This window comes from Amphibalanus amphitrite, unplaced genomic scaffold, assembly GCF_019059575.1.
Source record: "Amphibalanus amphitrite isolate SeventyFive unplaced genomic scaffold, NRLGWU_Aamphi_draft 001584F_arrow, whole genome shotgun sequence".
NCBI classification, from domain to species: Eukaryota; Metazoa; Arthropoda; class Thecostraca; order Balanomorpha; family Balanidae; genus Amphibalanus; species Amphibalanus amphitrite.
In genome coordinates, this window is record NW_024883077.1 from 20,979 (window position 1) to 45,820 (window position 24,842).

Below are 24,842 nucleotides of genomic sequence, written 5' to 3' on the forward strand. Positions count from 1 at the left end.
CGCCCCCCCCCCCACTAATAATAGGGTTAAAGGGACCCTCCCACCTTCAAAAAAAGTTAATGAATTGGCATGAAATTGATGTCACTCGGTTCACAAAGAGCAAAAACGAATATCTACCAAATTTCACCGAAAAATATTCACCAGTTTTCAAGATATGAGACTTTTACTTTTGTTTACTTTTTTGAGATCTCCGCTGTTCCTAGCGACTTCATTTTGGAAGTGCGGCGTTTGCGGCAGATGTTGCGCGCAAATAGCATATACCACCACTGCTTCACAAAGATGTAAGCATAAGGTTTTAAAATCGTTAGATCACCGCTGACGTCACAAATTCTAAGGGGGTATTCCATTGCATTAGCCCCTTAGAATCCGAAAACTGCAAGTTTGAAATTCTATATCTCCGAATTAAAGCATTTTTCGATGTTGTGAGTGTCCAAACCGGTATTTGCAGGCCATGGCCACCAATTTGGCTATCTCAACTCAAAACTAATGTTAAGGTGGGATGGTCACTTTAAAACTGAGCTCTTGAGAACGTTGCCGTAATGCCATATATTGCATCAAAATCGGCCGACATGACGTCACTCTGACGTCATTTCCGGCCAAACTATGGTAGCTATAAAGTTGAAATTTAAACACAAGGTGTCAAATTGATGACGCTGAGAGTACCGCAAGTTTCGTGCTGATCCGTCAAAGGGTTTAGAAGATATTGCCGAAAAACGGGAGGGGGTTCTATAAGTGATGCGCGGGTTAACTCGGGACTGGCGTGGCAACTTGGCTGGTGCGCTCAGGGTCACCATGCTGGGACGGCCGAGTTGTCATGGTCAATTATCCCACAAATGACGTAATCAGAGGTGCAAAAAGTGACATACTTGCATATCAGGATATGTGACAGAAGAGAGCAGTCTGTAGTGGTTCAGAGAGAAAAAACTCCCAAATTGCATTACCTTCTGCTTGTCTATCAGGTGCTGGTCTTCAAATTCTGCAGCTCTTAAACTGTCACACGCACATACGCTTTTGAAATGCTTGCCGTTTATTGGCTACCCAGAAACGCTAGCATCTTATGCTGCTGACAGAACACATTGGTACTGTCTTATCTGCGCTATTATTTGTATTCTGAGCTGGAGTACGCAAAAACTCGCATATTTCTCGTGTCACACCATGTTAAAGCAACAAATGGGTATGGATACCGTGGTACGTGTGACAGAGCAAAATACGTCGTGTTCTTTGGCCTCGTGTGCCACCGCTTTGTTGTGTTTCGACTGGTGTTAGTGGCGATTCAGATTATTGTGGAAGGGTGGTTGAGATTATATATCTAAGGAGTGTTTGTAACATTGTATTCAAAGTGAAGGCGCTCACTGGAACAACTGGGATGAGAGGCTGTATCGATCCATCGCGATAGAAAGCTGTGCGTGGCATGCAGGGTTGGAGCATCTGGATCCAACGCAGCCTGGTAGGTACAGTCACCAGCACTTGCTACTAATCACCTCGTTTTTGTTCAGTAGTTTGAAGACCGATCAATTCTCAGTCGAGCAAGATACGTCAAACGATCCGTTTGGTCCTCCGATTTTCGAGTATCTAAGTTGTTTTTGTATTTTCGAAGCACTTTGGGATGGGGAGCCAAAAAACCTCTTTTCTGCCCTTAAGTGTGCCCCAAGAAGTCGTAGAACCTAGCCCCGCCTCTGATCCACAGACCACTAGTGCCATCTCTTCTCAGCCGAACAAACCGCAGAAGTAAATAATGTCATGTGACCTTTGCACACGCTACAATTACTACGCAGCTGTAGTGGGGGAAGCGGGGCGGAGGCGTGGAGAGGGACGCGATCGGTCGGCTGGGGTCAGGTCGCCGAGGTCAGAGGTCACCCGCCGGAGGGTGTTTGAGCGGTTGGGCCGTGTGGGCTGGGGCCTGCGGAGCGGGGAGCGCCAGGACCTGTCTGGAAACAAGTCCTACAACGCTGTGGCAGTCGAGAGTATTGTGAGGAAAGAGAGAGAGAGAGAGAGAGAGAGAGAGGGAGAGAGAAAGAGAGAGAAAGAGAGAGAGAAAGAGAGACAGACAAAGAGAGAGAGAGAGAGGGAGAGAGAGAGGAGAGACAGAGAGGGAGAGAGAGAAGAGAGAGAAAGAGTAAGAGAGAGACAGGGAGAGACAGGGAGGAAGAGTCAGACAGGGAGGAGGGAGAGAGAGAGAGAGAGAGAGAGAGAGAGAGAGAGAGAGAGAGAGAGAGAGAGAGAGAGAGAGAGAGAGAGAGAGAGAGAGAGAGAGAGAGAGAGAGAGAGAGAGAGAGAGAGAGAGAGAGAGAGAGAGAGAGAGAGAGAGAGAGAGAGAGAGAGAGAGAGAGAGAGAGAGAGAGAGAGAGAGAGAGAGAGAGAGAGAGAGAGAGAGAGAGAGAGAGAGAGAGTGGAGGGGAGGGATAAGGACGAGAGGAGAGAAAAGAGAGACAGAAAAGGAAAACCAGAGAGGGTAAAATGAGAAAGAGGGTAATGGGCAAAACAGTGAGATGGAGCGAGAGAGGAAATATTTAGTTGTCAGCTTGTTTCGCGTGTAAAATGTAAATTTGCTTTCCATGATTTCAGCTTCGGATTGGAACTTCAATCTTAGCATCCTTATGATAAACCCAGATAAACCCACGCTGACGGGATGGGGACGTATTTATGGTCGTCGTCGGGAGCTCGGCACTAATGGGGATGATGTTGAGGGTTTCGCAAATATTTCATCAAAAAGATGCTATTTTTTGCATAACCTATTAAACATTTTTTTTTAACGTTTGCTATGAAAATGTTAGGCCTATTCCTTCAAGATGAGGTCCACGACTCAACAACTTACAACGGGCCACAGGGACTAGCTAACATAACAATTAACCCGCGCCGTGTTGGTGGCATGAGCTTTCCGTCGAGTGCTGGGGGGGGGGGGGGGGCGTTTCACGCCCCTCCGCCTAACTCGGCTCCGGGGCCACGTAGCGACACGCGGTAAGCGGCAATCCAAAGAGCGTCAAAAATAAGGAGGAAAACACTCGGTCATTTTAAGGTCAGGACAAAGGTCAGGTCACCCGAGTTCATTAAAGGTCAAATTTTGTCGATTTCAACGATTTTCAACTCCCGACGGCTATCTCGGGAACCAATAGAGCTACAGCGCCGCGGAAAAGCGCATTCGATAGCTCTTTTAACCCTCACATGTGTAGGGGGGGTCGGATGGACCCCCCCATAGTTTTTCGCGAATAACTCGCGTAAAAAGCGGCCGATCGCAACGAAACTTTCAGTACCCTCACATTGATCAATTTTACACCTACCCTGAAAATTTCATGACCCTGACCCAAATGACCTTTGACCTGTGACCTCTTTTCCGAGACCATGTTTGGCCGGAATCGCGATTCTGCGACGGCGTATGTCGGCTCGCATTAGCCGCGCGTTTGCAAGCTTTTCGTGGTTTCAAACGTTCAAACATGTGATTTGATGTTGCTTCCATGCATTAGGGTGGGTGTCAAGGTCACCTGAAGGTCAGGTCAGGTCATTGACCTTTGGTGACCTCGGGTGACCTCGGTTCACTTTTTCGAGCTGTACATGTTTCTAGGCAAGTTTTTGGAGCTGAATTCGAATTTAGCAACCATTTGAACATTTACGAAGTAGTTTTGGTGCCTTCGTAACATGTTACGAAGCTGTCAGAGGCTGTTGACACGTACTACGAATACCCGTCACGACGCCTACTGGTTGACCTGACCTGACCTGACCCGACCTGGTGTAAATGCTTAAGGACATCATCTGTGATCAAAACTAACACGATATTCGTGATCAGCACCCCGAAAAACCCCTTAGCAGCCACACTTTACGACTTTCTAACAGGTCCCGATTTTCCCGACTTTGGGTCATTGACCTGACCTGGAAGGTCAACCAATGACCTAGGACCTTAAAATTGTGTATCATCGGCTTCCTCTCGTCACGGGCAACACGCTCGTTTTTTCCGCGAAGCTCTAGCTCGATCAGGGGCCAAACGGCAAGGGGGGGTCCAACCGACCCCCCCCCCCCCCCTACACATTAGAAGCTGGCAAACACCGCACACATGCGAGGGTTAACCCGCGCCGTGCTGGGGGGGGGGACGGGAGGGGGAGGGGGCGGCAACTCAAAATAGGGGCGACCTGGCAATCCGGGGGCGCTTCATACGAAGTGGCGTCAAACCGTCGTCAAAATCGAGAGTCGTGAAACCCGCGCCGTGCTGGGGTACGTTGACATGCTCCCCCCTCAGTTTTTTTTTTGCAAAAACTCCTGGATCCGCCCCTGACTCTGGGAGCTGGATATCGGTAGTGGTCGTGCTGCTTACCGCGCCGGCCGCGGGCCGGCGCTGGCCGACGATGACGTCACCAGAATGGTGGCCGGTGTGGTGACGGCCGCCGCCGCTGACGCCGGCGCCGGAGCCGACGCTGCCAGACTCAGCGGGTGCAGCTTGCCGTCGGCGGTCTGAACGGCCAGCGACGAGACCAGGTACTGAACGGACGAGCTCCCGGCCGCCTGCCGACACCGCCACCCGAGACACGTCACTCACACAGGCCCGTCACCGTCACCCGACACGTCACTCACACAGGCCCGGCACCGTGCGGCCACTCAGTGGCCACGGCCGTGTCCTGCTGCTGCTCATTTCCACCCTACTCGACTGGCAGTGATCGGCGGGTGTCTAGCCAGGGTTCCGGACAAAAAGTCAAATGATAAAAGGTAAAAGGATGATTAGTCAACAGACATTACGTCAAAAGCAAGAAGTCAAAAATCTTAAAAGTCAACAGGTAAAAGGTCAACAAAGAGGAAAGTCAAAAGTCAAAAAGTCAAAAAGGATAAAACGTCAAAAGATAAAAAGTGAACTTGCCAAAAAGTCAATGAACAAAAAGTCAACTAGCATAGAAGTCAAAAGACAAAAAGTCAAATGGACATAAGGTCAAAAGACAAAAAGTAAAAACGGCAAAAAGTCAAATTGCCAAAAAGTAAAAAGGACAAAAGTCGAAAGACAAAAAGTGAACAGGACATAAATTCAAAATCCAAGAAACCAAAAGGACAGAAAGTCAAAAGGACAAAAAGTAAAAAAACAACAAGTCAACCGGGCATGAAGTCAAAATAAAAAGTCAAAAGGTCAAAAAGTCACATAAAGTCAAAGTCCAAAAAGTCAAAAGGACAAAAAGTGAAGAGGACAAAGGTCAAAAGACGAAAAGTCAACAGGACATAAAGTCAAATTACGAAAAATCCAAAGGAAATAAAGCCAAAATCCAAAAATTCAAAAGGACAAGTCAAAGAGACAAAGTCAATGACACCTGGATCACCAGTCATTACATACATGAGATAACATTAACCCGCGCGGGGCTGGGGGGGGGGTAAATTTTACCCCCCTCGCGAATTTTGGCAATATCTCAAAAACGGCGGCGCTTCAGTACCTTTTCTTGCATCAATTTGACACCTTCCCTGAAAATTTGAGCGAAATCCGTCGGAAAATTTTTGAGAAATTGACGTTTTAGTGACGTCATGTTCGCCATTTTCGCCTAAAAAACGGCAAAATTTCAAACGCCGCTAACATCTTCATTTTTAAAGGAATCAAGACGTAACAAAAAAGGTTATACGCCTTTCTACTTTGTCTATCAAATGGCTATCTCAGTTTTTTGAAAATTTTGGATTTTGGCCCAAATTTTTTCAATAAACTGACTTTTTTGGGAAAATAGTTATAAAATCCAAAATTTTGAGTGTATCGAAAAAACCGGAATATATGTCAGAGAAGTGGTTTATGTGCACCTACATACCAATTTTTAGAAGAATCGGTTCAAAAATGTGGGAGTTATTCAAAATTTTATGACGTCACGACACACAAAAAAAATTGAAAAATAATTTTTTTTGGAAGTTCTAGACCTCGTACGGAAACAAAAATAGCACCATTCGATTCGCCGTGAAAAGCTGCATCAGATAGACACCTTTTTAGGCCTTAACAACCAACTTCAAAATTTGACCTCACTTGACCTGACCTTGACCTGACCTCGACCTGAAATTCATCCAGAGGTGGTCCATATCACTTATTGAGTGTGCCTATTGAATTCTATGAGTAAAATGACCCATAAAACATGTGTCGCACATGCCCTTTTCTATATTTTGTTTTTGGTGACCTGACCTGACCTGACCTGACCTTGACCTTGACCTCTGAATGATATTGTATGCAACGAACATTGTCTTGGTAGCCTAAAAACACGTTTTGGGCAATCAGTCTCAGTCCATGACTCCATTCTTCGGCAACTACGGTGCAAGGCCGATACTGTAGAAACTTTCAATTTGTACCCTTGACCTGACCTTGACCTTGACCTCAAACTTAAAATTAAGTACATGTTTTTAGTTGTTCGTGATGAGATCTTTCGATTGGCGTTCGAATTTTCCAAATCGGACCATTAGTTCGGGAGATAACAGGGGGGGGGGTAAAATTTACCCCCCCCCCCAGCCCCGCGCGTTCGGCTGGAGACCCCAGCCCCGCGCGGGTTAACAAACAGCTCTACACAATTAAGCAGGATGCTGCACAAGCATGCATCATTGGACATTGAAGCGAGACTGCCTCCATTGCGCAACTGATGGGGATTCCCATGGCCCGCAACCGCGACTCAGCTGGTCACACGGGCATGCTTGGCTGAAATCTGACACACATCCGTTGACACGTGCTAGGTGAGGTGGGAGCTCGCTCGCATCGTAAGGTTGTCATGAGGCAGCGTTACATGATCCTTCGAGACAACTGGCTGTCCCAGGCGCAGTTTACTGCAATTATTTCAACAAATATAGTAACCCGGAATGTTATCGATACGAAAGGTTCGCTTGTTCAAATTTCCTATATTGTGTAGGGAGACGTTTCTCATCAATTGATTCCGTCACGTGTTCTATTAGCGATTTCACACTTTTATTATAGTTCAAGCGTATTGTATGGTACAATTGGTACAATAGTAAAGCGCGTCGTTTCTTTTAGATAGGTGGAAGTTGGAACGAGAGGCAATTGTGTGATTGTCGGATTGTCCTGCCTTGAAAGGAACGCTCACATCAGCATCAACAGACAACAACCTGTTAATATTCACGGACTGCATACAATTAAGGTGACCAATTTTCATCGAAATGTATAGGTCAATTAAGTTATCGAGATGCAATTGCTAAAAACACAATTTTTAGGACCTCGGAGCTGTGACGTCCAAAGAGAGGTGACAAGTATGTATAGCGCATTGTGGCCACCAGTTACTGTCCCTCTCCTTCATCTTCGCCTCCGCCCTACGTCTCCTTATCGGAACTGCCCCCCCCCCCCCCCCGCCATCAGCAGGCACAGTACGCCAACTTTATATAGATAAGTTCACATTCCCAATATACTTTTTAAAGCAAAGTAAAAATAGGTAGGAGCGTTCTTATCGGTAGTGTCGGGGCACGCACGGGGACGCGCCGAGACGCACTATGCGGTGCAGCCGGCGCCCAGCGGGCGGCGGCCGGGGATCAGGTGGCCCGGCGCGGGTCAGTCGCCGACCGGAGGAGACGCGGGCTGCGGCGTACTTGTACCGACTTAGTTAACGACTGCTGTTAAAGACTACTTTTTGCTGTTGACTACATTTTGCGCATCATTTTTTCGCGCACCTATTAACTTTTTGCTTGTTGACTTTTTGTGTTTTTTTTTTTAGCGTGTTGACTTTTAAGCAAGTTGACTTTTAGCGTGTTGACTTTTAGCATGTATGGTCACTTTTCGGATTATTCTCTGGGATAATAATATCTAACTCACAAGTCCATATATTTCGGATGATATTGCTCACCCTTGGTCACTGGACAAAATAAAAACAATTACATGTATGAAAAACCACACACCAAAATTATTCCCTAGACGGGTGACATTTTTCAAAAAATATATCACTTGCCAAAAAACTGACACGGTCTTTTAGCTTGCATGTTCCTCTACATAACAAGTAGTGCAACCAATCTTCTAAGTTCTACATATACCTATGGATACCTACTACCTATACTTAAAAATGTGTATACCTATACTTAAAAATAAAATGTCACCCGTCTAGGGAATAATTTTGGTGTGTGGTTTTTCATACATGTAATTGTTTTTATTTTGTCCAGTGACCAAGGGTGAGCAATATCATCCGAAATATATGGACTTGTGAGTTAGATATTATTATCCCAGAGAATAATCCGAAAAGTGACCATACATAACTAATTTCCTGGGAAAAATGACTTTAAAACGACTTTTAGCATGTTGACCTTTCGCGTGTTGACTTTTAGCGTGTTGACTTTTAGCCTTTAGGCGTGTTGACTTTTAGCGTCTTGACTTTTTGCGTGTTGACTTTTTGCGCGTTGACATTTTGCGTGTTGACTTTATGCGTGTTGACTTTTAGCGTGTTGACTTTTTGGCAGGTTGACTTTTTGTTCATTTGACATTTTGTCCTTTGACTTCTTGCGATGTTGACTTTCTGTCTGTTGACTTAATGTCCTTTGACTTTTTATCCGTTTACTTTTAACGTTTTGACTTTTCATCCGGGAATCGTCTAGCCACCCCACCCCCGCCCCCTCCCGTGACAGACGGTACGGTTCCGTGACGGCCACAGCCGTCCTGTTACTCACCTGGGAACCCTGCTGAGGCGACAGGATTACCTGGCCAGCAGCGGCACCGCTCTGCCCAGCAGTCGTCTTCAGCACCAGGCTGGTGAGCAGGCCGCTCGGCGGGCCGCTGGCGGGCGCCGCGCCGCCTAGACGGGGCACCGTGTTCAGAATAGCAAACGTGGCCGGCGGCTTGGCCTCCTGGGCTGCAGGACTGCTGGGCCGCGGTCCGGGCGACATGGACTTGAACGCGCCGCCGGTCGGCTGGAAGCGGCCCACCGGTCCGGGGCTGTACGGGTGCCGCTCGCCGCCGCCGGGCGCCGGGCGCGCCTTGATGGGCCGCGGACGGACGGCGGCCGGCGCCGCCGGGCCGGCGCGCCGCTCCCAGTCGCTCTCGTCCGAGTCGGCCACGTTCTCCTTGCAGAGCAGATCCAGGTCGGTGGACTCTTCACATATGACCATGCGCTCGTCATCCGACTCGGGCTGCGGCGAGTCGCGCCGCCGGCGCCGCTCGGTCGCCGCGCCGGCGGCGGCCGACGTGCCCGGCTCCGTCTTCAAAGAGCTACTCGACGACTTGCGCCGGTCCTTGCTGCACCATTTCCACTCTGGGTGGGCCTTGAAGTGTGCCTCCTTTACCTGAAAGGCGTGCTCGGAGTTAGCAGCATCCCGTGGATCCACGGCACGCAAACTGAGGGTAACACAACGACAAGCCAAACGGCACTTTTATAAACAGTATTAGAAATGTGCCATTCCTTTCTTTTGCCTTTTGGCACATCTCATCATACTTTTTTCGCGCATGCTATGAAAAATTTAGCTCAAGGCCACTCCAGGTCAGGTCATCAGGTCACGTCCAGCGACCTCACCTCCTAAAGCCTCAATGCCTGCCATGGCTAGCGATAGTGACGAAGTGCTATAGTGATACAGCGATCAGTTTTTGACCTCTCCCTTTAAGACCGTTCATATTTCTTATAGCATGTAAATTGCAAAAATGTAGTTCTCTGTGAACTCTTTCATATACATAGGTGCATTTTGGTTCAGCTAGTAATAATGCTTAAGGCTATTTGTTTAGCTAAAGCCTGTCTCAAATAGCCCCATAGGGTGGGGCTATTTGAGACAGGTTTAGTTGCAAAGAAAGTGAAGAAAATCGGTCACGCTAGAGATAATTTTTTAAACGCCATACAACTGGAAATTAAATTTTGATCACTGTCGCAAAAAATAGTTTTGCAAAGACTGTTACATGTCCTTTATATTCAACCTTATCCTTTTTCGTAGAACACTTCATTTCGGTAGGTTATAAAATTGCATCACTTTATGCTAAGGTTATCATAATATGATGTGAACCTAAACTTTCAAAATGACAGGATCATCATCAAGGACTATTTTAAAGTCAACGACAGTAAAATTTTGAAAGAAAGTTTTTGTATGACGTGAAAACAGATATACCGAAAATCGGTGGGGCTATTTGAGACAGGCTTGCTAGCTTACGAAGCACACCGTAATGAATGAAATAAGGCAAAAGATTTCCCAAAACATTTAAGTGAATGGTCCGTGTTGTGTCTGCAACACAAAAGTGCCGGATCTTTCCAATCAAGAAAAAACGGAAATGCAAGCAAACATTTCATTCATTCGTCGAGCCAAAACAATTACAATACCATAATGAACCAAGTTTTGAGCCAAATTTCAAATTCCTTTCCAAAAGTTCTACATTTCTATGCTTTTTCATGAATGTAACACATTTCATTTTTCATGCGCTGTTACTCTCGCGCTATCGCTTTGACATACACCTTGTTCAGACAGAACAGTCCGCATGATTGGTTGTTCCATTGTACAGTAGGTCTATTAAAAAAGTCCCCAGCACCAGTGGGCGCTGCATTCGCTGAGCCGAACCCCCGTCTGCCTGTCCCATATCGCGCCGGGCTCAGGTCAGGTAGGGTCAGCGGGACCGCTCGGTCCGGCCCGCGGGCGGTGGACGGGCGGCCGGTAACGCTTTCCGCCAGCCAGCTGTAGAATCCAACAAACGGGACGGCCACCGCTCAGCGCAGCGAAACCGGTGTTAAAGAATGGCAGTAGATGTTCATGGCCACAATGATTATGAGATAGTCATTGTTAGCCCGTGCCCCACAGGAATGCCTAGACTCTCACGCCCTGTTGGAGGGGAAATGGGGATTGAGCATCATTCTTTTAACTCAGCTTTGGGCATTTAACTGGTATTCGAAGTAGCGTCAAAAGAAGCAAAAAGAAAAAATACTTCAGCCAATTTTGGATCGGGTCACAGCCAGAGGTCATGTCACTAGAGGTCATCGATGGTAAAATTTTGCTTAGACAGGGTGCGTTGCGCGCACCGGTGCATTGGGTTTCCAATTTCCATGGAAACATCAACAGACTCGGAAGCTCGCAACGCTAGCGTGGAGCCGAATTCATATCAACCGCCGCAACAATGCAGCAGCGCAGCGCAACGTGCTGCAGCGCGGGGCCGTGAAACACCGCCCAGGGCTATCCATGTGTCAGGGCAATCCAACCCACGTGATGGGCTCGGCCCCAGCGGAGCATGAGGTCCAGGACTCCCGCCCAGGCCCCCTGTCTCCCCCTAATTCCTGTCATCCTTCCCACTCTGAAATTGACCGAAAGAGCCTAACCTAACACAACAAGCAGCTCGTTTACCGCTATGTCTGAATAATATTGTCAGATTTAATTAAGGTTAACGGCTTGCATGTAATTAACAACAACTGTAAAAAAATGTAAAGTAAAGTAAATAAAAAGTAAAGTAAATAACAACTGCCACCATCGGTATTATGAGAAAACCAATTGCTTTTCCACAAATACTTAAAAGTTTTTAGCTTAAAACTTGCATGAAATTAATTTTACCAGCCTCGTGTTCCTCTTATCAAAACGCTTCGAATGAATCAAAAGTTGATCTTTAAAGGTCATTTGAAAAATTTGGCCTATGTTCAAAGACATGACCTGACCAGAAATGGTCATAATGCATAGCAAGATATTAGATCCGTATCGTGGAACTTTATTAACTCTTCAGATGATTTCATAACTTCAGCATGTCTATCAAAAATAATTATTACATGGCTCATATGTAAGCTGGGTGTGTGAACATGCTTACGAGTATGTTGAACGCAACTGGTAATGTTCTGTTGGCCACAATTTCTATATTTAATTTATCCCCCGGATTTCATATTTTTGTTAATGACACCGTGACGATGTCGAGAAAAAACGCTTAGGAGATTTAACAGCTTGAGATACATTCAGTATAAAGAAGGTTCAAGGATGCTACATAGATTCCTTCCTTCTTCGCTATCCTCAAGAAAAACCAATCCGCATCGCCCCTAGTCTTCATGCTTCCCTCTCTGGACTGGAGGTCACCCCACCAGTCAACCAGTAGTTGATGTCGGATTCATTCCAGGACACATAATCCTCTTCGGGTGACTGTTTGGGAGACGGCTGGACCGTCCCGACAGGGCAATCGTCCCACGGGAACAGTCTCGCTTCCTCAGATCACTGTCGCTGGCTCGCACAACCCAATTACTATGTAGGGGGGCCTCTCTCCTCATTCGTCCTGGGCTCTGTTTGGTTCGCCCCGGTAGCAGGTCGGCTCTGTGCGGACTTTGACCTCTGCCGTCCGCCCTCGGTGAGGAGTGCATTTAGCGAGGCCATTTGAGGCAAGTCAGTCTTTGGCGAACACACAGGCACTGCATCATTGGGTTTCACCGCCACAAAAAAAACACAGGGGGGCAGTTAAGCGTTTGTTCTGGATCCCTCGGGCATGGTCCATCCCTGAGAATAATAAAAGGGTGCTAGGTGGTCGAACTGATTAACCTAAGCGCAATTGCTCCCGCAGACACTCATCCAGTCTCACACACTTTCACTCATCTGACTCAAACTTGTCCGTATTACCAAACTGCGACGTCTCGCTTCCCTCCCCCTTTTCCTATCCCTGCAGTCGATCCTACGTCCTAAATTACCTCGGCTCTGGAGTACCCTTGGAACCTTTGAACTTCCACTCTGCCTATCGGAGTTAATCGAAACACATCAATTAATTCTACACGTTTCGCCTAATGGGCCCTTTCTACTCATCGATGGTCTACATTTGGGATCACAAAGCACGTCTTACTACGTATTATCTCGCGTCTTACTGCATCTACCGACGACTTACGGCGTATAACTCGCGTCTTACAGCGTCCTTGCCCTATAACGACTAAGTGACGACTTACAGCGTATAATTCGCGTCTTACGGTATCGTCCCCCGATAACCGGCGTATAATCGTGACTTACGGTATCTCTATCCGATCACCTGCGGTTATTCGCGTCTTACCGCGTCCTTGCCCTATGATGACGACGTGACGACTTACAGCGTATATTTCGCGCCTTATTACGGCTGGCACCGCTTTATTGCGTATTCGCGACTTACGGCGCGTACCGTCCTGGAACCGGGACTAGCGTCTTACGGCGTAACTTTCCGAGGCACCTCGTATTAAACTGCCGTCGCAGCCTACCTAAATAAACAAATGCACAATGTCCCCCAAATTACCCGACTCACCGCGATGTGGATCCGTTCATCGACTAACTGCGGTCACTGGGTTACCATTGTATCGCATATAACGTTCTCTGCCGCTCTGCCGATGGCATCCACCCTGCCAGTGATGGATACGTCCGAGCTTGACGCAGGCCCTTCCTATATTTAAATTTTACCCGAACTCTACTGGAGTTATTCCCGAACCTATCGAGGTGTAAGTACCAGTGAGGGACCTATGTTCGCGACTTACGGTGTCTCCCCGATCACCTGCGTATCGCGTCTTACGGTGTCTCCCCGACCACCAGCGTATCGCGTCTTACGGCGTCTCCCCGACCGCCAGCGTATATCGCGCCTTACGGTGTCTCCCCGACCACCAGCGTATCGCGTCTTACGGTGTCTCCCCAACAACCAGCGTATATCGCGTCTTACGGTGTCTCCCCGACTACCAGCGTATATCGCGTCTTACAGTGCCGCCCTCCGGTCACAAGCGTATGTTCGCGCTTTACTGCGTGCTCCTAGGTGTCTTAGTGTCCCGTTCCCGTTTGCTCCCATGTAACTAGACTTGGACGTTTTTCAGGTCCCTTCTCCCCAATGATGCGTCCTTACCGGCAGAACTTAACGCGCAGGGGCGTGGTCGCATGCTCCTTCCTCTCTTCCGCCCGGGCTAAACACGTCCTATTATGTCATACGTTCCATTCCTGTCAGGGGTCTCGTTTCTAATCCTAGGTTCCTGGTTATATGTGCGAGAATATCATGCCTACGCGGTGGGCGAATCGTGAATCCTCCAGCCTCCGAAACTTGTCTCCCGTTCCCGCCTGAGTGACTGTACGTACGTGTAGCTGCGTGTTCATCGTAAGGGTAAGAGAAAGAGAGAGAGAGAGAGAGAGAGAGAGAGAGAGAGAGAGAGAGAGAGAGAGAGAGAGAGAGAGAGAGAGAGAGAGACAGATAGAGAAAAGAGAGAGAAAAGGGAGAAAGAGAGAGGAAGCGAGAGATAACGAAGGAGGAAGAGAGAGAGAGATAACGAAGGGGAGAGAGAGAGAGAGAGAGAGGGAGAGAGAGAGAGAGAGAGAGAGAAAGAGAGAGAGAGAGAGAGAGAGAGAGAGAGAGGGAGAGAGTGTAGAGGATCAAATCAGAACACTATTGGCAGCGGAGGAATAATCAGCGTCAGCGGTGCTTTACCGTGCACGGCCCCTCCTGGTGAACGTCACGAGTAAAGGCCCTTTGTTACGAATGGAACGGCCTCCAGCCCGATAGATATCTATTATGTTGTTCACTACGAAACCCTTTTCCGTCACACTACGAAACCATAATTATCATGCCGATACCGAATGAAATGCCTAATCACGAAATTACCGAAGCCACATAAAACAAGGATCACCAACCTTATGCCGAAATTGCTGCTAATTGACTTTAATGAGTTGCAATTACATCCCCAATATTCATCGTAGCAAAATCCTAACGACCGAGGGAACGCTGATTCAAAAGATAGAACCGTAGCGGGGCTTATAAAGTCCCTCCGCTAAAGGCTTTGGCCTGGAAAATAGTGATAATTGCAAGCGTTTGCACTTAACAATTGATAAGCACCTTTGCCTACTACGTTGATTTCAATTTCACTGGACTTCACTTTTACGGCAACTCCGGTACGCAAAGTTTAACAATAAACCTGAATACAAGAAAACTGGTTTTATTCAATCAATAGCACATTATCGAGTTTGCATATTTTTCCCAATTTACGTCTCGTTTTCATATCGACGATTTCCCAAAAAAAAAAAAACTTAATTAATGACGCTCTAGCAATGTTACATAGCTGGTAGGTCTCGCCAGGAGATTAGCCCGCAAAACGATTCACGGCCGAGAACTGTCGAATGCCTTAAGGTGCCGGGTGATAAATCATGCAAAAACTATCCTTGTTGTTTACTGTGAAACTCAAATTTATGCACGGAGATTTCGCGAAACCCAAATATAAGTTGATGGCCAGTCTTTCCCTTAGACTCGAGCTAATTCTCGTAATTGCAAACTCTAAGTGTTAGCGAAACCGGCTTCTGTTTCAATGACTTTCCATCATCACGTTACCCTGAGGCCATCGGTCATCTACACAAGCCGGGTTGACGGTGATCAGTTCTAAACAAGTGTTCTATTACTGAGATCCTTGTGGCCAAGAGCGGTCTAATTAGTTGTTGATCGGGTCGTGCTCAATTGAAGATATCACCAATTATTAGCTATGCAAAACCTGTCCGTATCTTTAATGTCCTAGATGGGAATTTATTGCCGGCTGCGAAATCAAGACTTAAATTCAGCATCCCCTTGTCTAAATGATTCTCTAAATGATACCTTCTGCCTATCATGGAGCGAAACCGGGAATAGAAGACTCTGTAAGTTATGTTACTTGACTATTAACCCTGTCGGCTTGTCTTAACGTCGATCAGGCATCTCACATACATATTCTCTAGGGGAGAACGGGGCGATTTGGCCGCCCTTTTGTAAAAACGATATTTTGAGAAAACCAGTGCGCGTTTGGTCGATTTCTCCATGGAGGGGTGTGGGGCGTTCAATTGTTGTTCCGGCATATTACTTGCATCATGCCGGGACATCTCGTTTCGGTAGTAATTAACCGTTCTTTCAAAGACTGCACGGCGGCCAAATGACCCCGGTACCGGGGTCATTTGGCCGGGTGAGTGGGGTCATTTGGCCGGGCATGAGATTCAGAGATATACCCATTACAGAGCTGAGACAACCTGAAATATTGACGCCCAAGATTGTGCTTAACTCATGAATTCTGGATTGACTCGACGCATGACTGATGTGACGATCCAGATGCCCTAATGCTGACACAAATGATGAGCATCGTGACTCATCTTTGATTCGCCTGAAATCAAATTTTTCAAAAGACTAGGCTTACACTCGATTCATTTGAATCAGTGCAAGTGAGGATCCACATTTGATTTACGAACTTACGACTCATGAGTTGAGCACTGCCCAGTGATAACAACAGCCAACTGTAATGGCTGCCAAATCGTAGATTGCTTTAGACGACAATCACACTGCAAAAAAAGTCCTTTGTGTACGAGTTGTTTGTTTATTTCAAACTCTGTCGTAAACATGAAATAAAAACGATTCCAGCAGGCCCCGTCTTCGACCCAGCACTTAAACACATCCACTGTAAAATACGGTCCCAACGGCATGGATGTCCAGTCATCACTGCGCTTCACTGTTTTTCACCTTTGCGCCCCTGTTTCTTCGACGGTCCAGCTCCCGACGTTCGATGGTTCGACGTCCAGCTCCCGACGTTCGATGGTTCGACGGTCCAGCTTGTGGAACCCGCTTTTTGCTCCTCGCCATACGTGCCTGTTGCTCGCCCTCCAAAGTCATCCGCTCCGGGCTGTTAGTCATGATTTTAGAACGCCCTTTCCTCCGACCGGCTTTTTGAACGTTGATGCGCAGCTGCGGAAGTGGTCGGATGGACTCTGGGCTTCCGACAAGCAACTAAGACACGGCGACAGCAGGCGGCTGGAGCACGGCCGCGGCAGGCAGCTGGAGCACGGCCGGCCCCGGGGCTGGCGGCTGGAGCACAACCGAGACTGGCGGCTGGAGCACGGCCGAGGCTGGTGGCTGGAGCACGGCCGGGGCCGCGGCGTGCTGATCTGCCGTCGCTGGGGCGACGACCGGTGCGAAGACCGCCGTCGGCGCAGTCTTCGTCGTCGGAGATATCCCGGTTGAGCGGCGATATCCCGGCTGCTTCGAATCCCTTAAGGATGTTCTTCCGCGTGAAGGTGCAGCGTCTTAGGCACGACGAAAAATCGGCGCCACCTGGTAGAGGTCGATGTGACGTCCCGGGTTCACCATCTGCCGCTGGGTGCCGAAAGCCAATCAGCGGACACCTTGGTTAGGTCGTCCCTTGCATTTAGACTCCGCCGCATTACCATCCTCAGTGGCAGAACTTAGCCAGCGCAGCGCGTCGCTCGCAGACTAGGCAAAAAATCAACTGAGTCGCTGGGCGGCCAATTCGCCCCGTATGGGGCGGCCAATTTACCCCAATATGACATTTTTAGGAAAAGGGGTCCGCAGACAAGCAAAAATTGTTACTTAAACTTGCAAAAGGGTCAGACAGCTCCCTGAATTACCAGATTGTTCTACCAATAGAGTTAAAATTTTGATGTCACCCAAATAAGGGACACCATGCAACTTTTCATAAAGAAGAAAAAGTTACGTTTTTTAGCCAAAATTCAAATATCGTTGGCTTTACAAAAAACTGGGCGTCGCCGAGTTTCCTTAGTTTCTTTCCAAAGTAGTTCTTATGACGGCGGATGATGCCATATTAAAAAATAATCGCTCGGGACCGTCCAAACGCGTAGGCATGGGGCGGCCAAAGTGACCCGGGCGGCCAAATGACCCCGCTCTCCCCTACCTGTCAGTGTCTGAGCGTAATCGTGGTCGGCTCGGCCCCCTTGAAAGTGTCGTGTCTGTCCTGCAGACGGCACTACGGTCGCGTGTCACGCCGGTAACCGAGGAGGGCTCGGCTTATCGTTTCTGATTCACTCCCTAGATGGCATAAGCGTTCACTCGCATGACAGGGCGGCGGGCCGCCCAAGCGTCCCTCCCCCGGGTTAATTGCGCCGCTCGGCCCCACCGGCCGGGCTACCGGGCGGAGTCCCCGCCCCCTATTTGAGTCATCGACCCGTACGGACCAGGCGGAGCGGCAAGCATTCCTTGTGCTGAGATTATTATGGGCTGGAAAATGTGGACGGATGATAACCCGGTCAGTGCTGACCAGGCGACAATCGAACAGCTCCCGTGCGAGCGCTGCGTTGTCTAAGGAGGGTAATAACCCGGTCCGTTCTGACCGGACGACAATCAAACAGCTCCCGTTCGAGCGCTGCATTGTCTTAAGGCAGGATAATATCCCGGTCTGTTCTGACCGGGCGACAATCAAACAGCTCCCGTTCGAGCGCTGCAGTGTCTTAAGGCAGGATAATAACCCGGTCCGTTCTGACCGGACAACAATCAAACAGCTCCCGTTCGAGCGCTGCATTGTCTTAAGGCAGGATAATAACCCGGTCCGTTCTGACCGGACGACAACAAACAGCTCCCGTTCGAGCGCTGCAGTGTCTTAAGGCAGGATAATAACCCGGTCCGTTCTGACCGGGCGACAATCGAACAGCTCCCGTTCGAGCGCTGCAGTGTCTTAAGGCAGGATCATAACCCGGTCCGTTCTGACCGGGCGACAATCAAACAGCTCCCGTTCGAGCGCTGCAGTGTCTTAAGGCAGGATCATAACCCGGTCCGTTCTGACCGGGCGACAATCAAACAGCTCCCGTTCGAGCGCTGCAGTGTCTTAAGGCAGGATAATAACCCGGTCCGTTCTGACCGGGCGACAATCAAACAGCTCCCGTTCGAGCGCTGCAGTGTCTTAAGGCAGGATCATAACCCGGTCCGTTCTGACCGGGCGACAATCAAACAGCTCCCGTTCGAGCGCTGCATTGTCTTAGGGCAGGATCATAACCCGGTCCGTTCTGACCGGACGACAATCAAACAGCTCCCGTTCGAGCGCTGCAGTGTCTTAAGGCAGGATAATAACTCGGCCGCGAGTTGGCCAGACGACGAGGATGTGGAATCAGTTCAGGTGCTTCGGGGTCAGCCTGGTCACTCCCGCGCTCTCCGAAATTAGTGTAGCTGGGCACGTCCCTTACGCGGTACCTCTCCCCCCGAAAAAAACTGCGCCAATCACCGACGGCCGTGCCGGCTGACTCCGCCCATGTTAAGCGAGAGTGGACCCTACCTATCCTTGTACATTCGGAAGAGAACGCGAACAGACATAGATTTTAATGTACTTACGATAACTTACAAAAAAAAACACGCTAAATCGAGGTAACTGTGACTCATCATTATCAAGTTTAAAAGTAACACTGAGGCAAATATCTATTTCACTCTCATTATTACGAGTTGGAGCTTTAACGACGGTCACTAGTACAACAACGACTCGGCGTGATACTGCGTGCGTTTTCCCCCGTGTTTGTGTTCCGCGAAGAAACGGCATGCTCACGGGTGAGAGCAGTGTGAAGGGTGATGTTTCGCTTGGTTTTTCAAGTATCGACGGCCAAAACGCTCTCGCTGGGTCTGCTCGTTCACCATTCCCTCCCTAATATCCCCAACAGATATGAGTACTTTTCCAAGATATATTCAATCAAACAAGAAGATATGAAACTCGCAATACAAAAGCAAATGATTCCAAAAAAAGGGACGGAAAAAAACTAAATCGACCGGTAACCTAACAAGTTATTCACACAGTTTTGGGGCGGAGCGAGCCCCCAAGCGGCTACAAAATCTTTCCTGCACTCAAACTCATTGACCCCTTGTATCGGATGAAACCGCTTAGGCTTAAAATCTACCCCTCCCCACTAACTGAAAAACCGGAGTAGGCACACTTTAGATGCCTGATGCATAATTGATGCCCCCCCAAAAAAGGATAATCCTGAAGCGCAAATTCACCGCACACATATCCTGCCGGGCCTGAGAAGCCGGGCGGGCTCACCTCGCTCGCAAAAAAAAAAAAAAAACATTTGACCCAACGTATTTACAATCTCGGATCGACGTATAGTTCGTCGAACATCGCCATTATTGCGCCACGGTATGATCTAGACCGGGTGGGCGATGTTGACTAAATAAACGTACTCCCTCCCCCGACCGGTGAATGTCTACTAAGGGTTGGACCATACCCGGGGTGGCACCCGCACAAACGGAACGACCAGCAGATATCATAATTGCGACTGGCGGCTAGGGGTGGATATGAGGCGTGGTTACATGGTGAAGGGAGATGCGTTCTGATGTGTCCGCTTCAGACTCACTTGCAACTGTGGTCGCCGAAGAGGCTGCTGCGAAGTGTAGCGCTGACTGGATCTCGGCTGCGTGGTGACGCCCGGAGGAGCACTGTGTGCGAGTGACGTCCGGGGAGCAGTGAGAGGGAGCGCCGTCTCTCCTCCCCTTTTTATGCTTTCCGTCCTTTCTCTCGATCTTTCGCCTTTCACCGACGCCATTTTGCTGGCTTCTCGCGATTTCGAGGGGCCTTGTGCTCAGATATTCTGTTCTTTGTGAATTTCCTTCGCTTGATTCTGGCCTTAGTTATACAATTTTCTTGTTCCATTTCACGAAAGTTGCGGTTGCAAATCCTTTCTGGAGGCGTTTGTTTGGTTTTGTAGGCGGATGACCTGACAGTATTGCTGTATCTGTGGTTTTCCCATTCTTTAACGGGTTTTACTTGTGCTGTAATCCGTTAATTTTACTTCAGCTCGGATTGATTTTAAATTTGTCCTCACTTCTCATCTTTTCTGGTTTTGGCCTTCTCTTCAGAAACCGTTCCAGATTCCATGATGAAAAATTGCTGTTCTTACGTGTCTCGGCACGGCGAAATTCAATATTTGCCTCATCTTCAATTTGACGCATAGTCAAGCTCCCTGGATGTTCATCTCTCACAGATGTTTTATCTTTGCTGGTTTAAACGGAAAACTGTTAGCGTGGCTATTCGTTCCGGCTTCTGAAGTGGATGATTTCGAGAAGTCCGGAATGCGGCCACTCGCTGGGTTTTACGTTCATCTTCTGGTAACTTGATCCATTCGGTAAACAGCAGGTCCTTGCAATTTACAAGTGACATGTTGCAGCACTGGGGTTGGGTGATTTTCTGCCGCGCAACGATTTCATCTCCAGTTCTCGATCCATTCCGTGAAAAGCCGGCCCCTTCTGAATTTGTTTCAGCTGTGTAAAAAGATATGTTCCACGTTTATCTTCTGGTGACCTGACCCGCTCTTTATATTCGGCGGATCCTTCCAATGTGCAATTAACCGGTTCCCTTTTTGCAGGTTGAGTGAATTTCTGCAGCGTCTTGGTTTCATTTTCGGTTAACTTTTCTTCAGATTTGGTGAGCTTTTGTGCGAGGACTCAATTGCAGCGAATTCCTTCTCTGTTGATTTAGCTGTTTTGAGCTACACGGGCGATTTCTCTTCTTTTAGTGGTTCTTGATTGCGAATTCGCTATTTTGCATGTAATTTACTAAGCCTCTCATCAACTCAGACAATTTGGTTCCGTTCATACTACCACTCTTCCGCCGATGTTTTGCGTATTTTCTGTGTACTGCCGAGCCGGTATCATGAAACATCTTTTTTTCCAGCCTGTTTGCCGGCGGTCGTGCAACCGGGTCAACTGTACATTGGGTCAACTGTACATTCATCTGTTCTTCCTTGCCGGTTGTCTTTCTTCCGTTGAGTTTATAAACATCCTGAACCAGAGAATAGTATACCGTTCTCATTTAGCTTCGGAGCTTTGGTTTGCAGCACCGACAATTTCCCCGCATTGCTTTATGTCTTGCAATGATCCCTGTCTCCTCCTGATGGCTTTTCTATGCAAGGGTTGGATTTGATTGTGGGTTGTCGGGTATCTACGGATTCGCCTTCGAATGGTGGTTTCAGTCGTGCAATTGTCGTTGTTGATTTGGCCCGCTGATTGCTGTTGCAATGTGTTTGCTGCTCACTCTTCCCTTGTTTTCCCGTTTGGCGTGCCACCTGCCTCCTTAATTACTGAAGCCGGAGGTGGGCCGCGCCATTTGTTGGCGTCCTCTTTCTAGTACGTGACTTCGGGAAGGTTTGGCCGATCCGCCTCTGCTACTGGGAGCATCCTGAATGGCCGTTAGTCTGGTCATAGACACTCGTTACAATCGTTTCTGCCGCGCCGATCGCCTCCAATCTGTCGGCGGCGGCGTGTGTGCCTGCTCCATTCGCTGCGTCATTTTGGGGCGGAATGCCTCGCTGTTTTCGCGCGTAGCGTGGGAGAGGGAAAGGAAGGTCGGGACAGGAACACCTGCTGCTGACGAATGTGCACCAGTGAACTCAGCCTGCGTTCAAAATTTTATGCATAGTCTGGTGAAAAAAATGTAATCTCATTACAACTACACCAGAACATAGTTATGTCATAGCTCTGCAAGGGCCTTTTCAGACCGAAAAAGATGGCCCCCAACAAAACAAACAATTTTCTCATTCAGTATTGTATCTCAGCACCACATGTTTTCAGAGTGTTTATTATGCGTTCCGTCCAAAAAAGCGCAGTTCAATTTTCTCCCATTGACTTGAGTGATCTCAAAATTGACCCGGCCTTTCTGTCAACAATAAACGTTTCAAAGTAAACGTTTCAAATACATAGGTATACTGTTGCCCATTAAAATCGCTGAAAGTTCTGAAGCGATCGGTTAGTTGGTGTATTTAGATATGATGAGCACAGGCACTTTCCTTGAGGTAAGGTCACTTGACGTGACCTGGTGTTTTGACCTTGAATTGAAAGACTTTTGCGGGAAAAAATGGGTCATTTGAAATCTTAAAATGCTAGATTTTAACAATAATTGCAAACACTATCCCGGCCAAATAGTGAGTGAGAAGGGAGCGATTCCCCGACCCCATGTTTAGCTCCTATAATTGAGCTAGCTGCTAGAGCCTCGCGGAAAAAAACGAGCGCTTGCGTCGTTACGTGACGCAGCGACTATTACCCCATTTTAAAATATCATTGACCTCTTAGGGCAGGTCAAGGGCCCCAAGGCATTTGATCGGTTTTGGTAAAAAAAAAAAAAACTAAGCGCATTATCGTCATTTCGATACAATCGTGTTTTCTGTTCTCAGACGCGTCGATTTATATGCTTTTTTGTTTAGGTGAAGCAATTTAGGATGTTTACCTCAGATCAATGTCATGTTTGAGCAACGCAGGTCACGAAGCTGTTGAAAGGAGGACATGTTGCATAACATTTGATTCGGCAAGTCTTGCAAAGTCCATTGACGGCTGTCCCGACTGGCTAGCTCATTTTGATCGGGAGTTATTGACGAAGCACTCGTATGACCCTAGTGACGTCATAAATGACGTCACGCAAGGTGAACAATGCAAAAGTGAAGCATTAGCCCTTGCCAAGAATGTATGAAGTCACGATTTCATGTGCTTGAGGTATAGTTTCAGATAATTTCCGACGCCAAATTAACAGTTTCCATAATTCCCCATTATGCGTATATGTCACTAAGTGCATTGCGGATTGCATCATTTTATAACCGACAACCGTGCAGAGGTTTACCTAATTAAGACGTCATAGTTAAGTGACCTGACCTGAAAACGTGGTTGTTGTCAAGTGATCCGGTATTGAATGAAATGTAAGGCATGTGAAATGTCAGCCTTCTATCATCATTGTGCTTTGAGCTACCGCAAAAAAAAATACATGGTGGCGGCATCCACCCCTTCTTCTCGGCCGGCGAGGGTTAACCCGCGCACCGACGGGGGTCTGCGCCAACTTCGCACCGACGCGACGGGGGGGGGGGCGGATGACCGCCCCCCCTGAGATCTCGAGAACGAAGCAAGATAGCGACAAGCGGTAAACGGCATCGGATACGCACGGACAAGGTCTACAATTTTTATAAAGGTCATTTTCAGGTCAGGTCAAAGGTGACGTCACAGGGGTCGAAAAAGTCAAAATGGCGGCGCTAGATATGGAGAGAGTTTTTCTCGAATAACTTTCGAACTAGTCAAGATAGGAACAAACTAAGGGCATCATCGTGATCCTCTCGTCAATCCGCATCGAATGATATATATGTTTATGTTGACCGCGAAAGGTCAAGGTCAAAGGTTGACCTCAGGTCACGTGACCTCGAGGTCATCATGTATATCATTCGATGCGTCTTGACGAGCTGAACACAATGAGACCATCCACGCGTCTGTATCTTGTTCCTGTACGGAGTTATTGGCCAAAACCCTTTGGTGACCTTTGATGACGTCACATGACCTCACAGCTGCCCAACAGCAAAACAGACCTCAAGGTAGTGAAGGTTGATCGTATATGAAGTCATGTATGGTATATGGGGTCATTCCGACCCGTTTTAGTGGTAAAAACAGGGAGTTGATTTTTCCCCCATTGACTTATAATGGGGAGGTCGCGAAATTGACCTGACCTTAGGTCACCGATATCAAAATTCCGAGATAAACAAATTGTAGCTACTAATGACCTAATAACATCCTGCGACTTTCAAAGGCCTCCGACATTTACTGTAGCTCTGGCACGGTGACAAAGTTGCAAAAAGTGACTTGAGGTTGGGTCATTCAAAGTGACCTGGTGACCTGACCTTGAAAGGTAGGAGGTTCAAACTTGCACACCATGTGTAAAATTGCTGAGGGAATAGTCGTACCAAATTTCGCGGCGCTTCCCGCTATTTGCGAAAAACCTCAGGGGGGCGGATATCCGCCCCTCCCCGTCGGTGCGCGGGTTAAACCTCGCTTCGAATCATTGCAGATAATGATGCGACCGAAAACAAGGCATTTATCAATTATCTGTGTCTAGAACGGCCGCTGACTTGTTGGACAAGATCCCCAATCTTAATTCGCTAGATGGGAATAAAATACTCGGTATGTGATACATATAGTTATACCCCTCGATTTGCCCTCGCGCTAAGTCTATTCTAATCATCACTGTCGCTTTTTTATCCGAGATGATGTCCGCCGCTAAATGGGTTGTTTTGTTTGCTTGCTTGCGTTGAATGGCCATTACGGATTATTGAAGGATTATGATACTTGGGGCAAGGGAGGATATACACAGGTGTTTAATTTAGATCACAAAGGCATCATTTCCGGCATCGTGCAGAGTCATTATCTTCCCCTCCTCTGCACTGCGTCATCTCTGCGCCCCACACACGGCGTCCTCACTCCACGGCCGGCCGCCGCCAACTGACCCACTCGCCGGGCGCCGCGACCT

The 24,842-nt window shown here is 48.0% G+C and overlaps 1 protein-coding gene across 1 annotated transcript in view; it reads right to left on the reverse strand.

The window, feature by feature from the left end:
* Nucleotides 1–4,228: 4,228 nt before the first annotated feature.
* LOC122373991 overlaps nucleotides 4,229–24,842 on the reverse strand; it is an 84,148-nt gene continuing 63,534 nt past the window's right edge. Inside the window, exons 8-9 of the mRNA XM_043352481.1 lie at nucleotides 8,587–9,198; nucleotides 4,229–4,491 (exon numbers count right to left, since the gene is read on the reverse strand). Coding sequence (XP_043208416.1) covers nucleotides 4,300–4,491; nucleotides 8,587–9,198 — 804 coding nt within the window. The 3' untranslated portion in view covers nucleotides 4,229–4,299. The remainder of the gene's footprint in view (nucleotides 4,492–8,586; nucleotides 9,199–24,842) is intronic.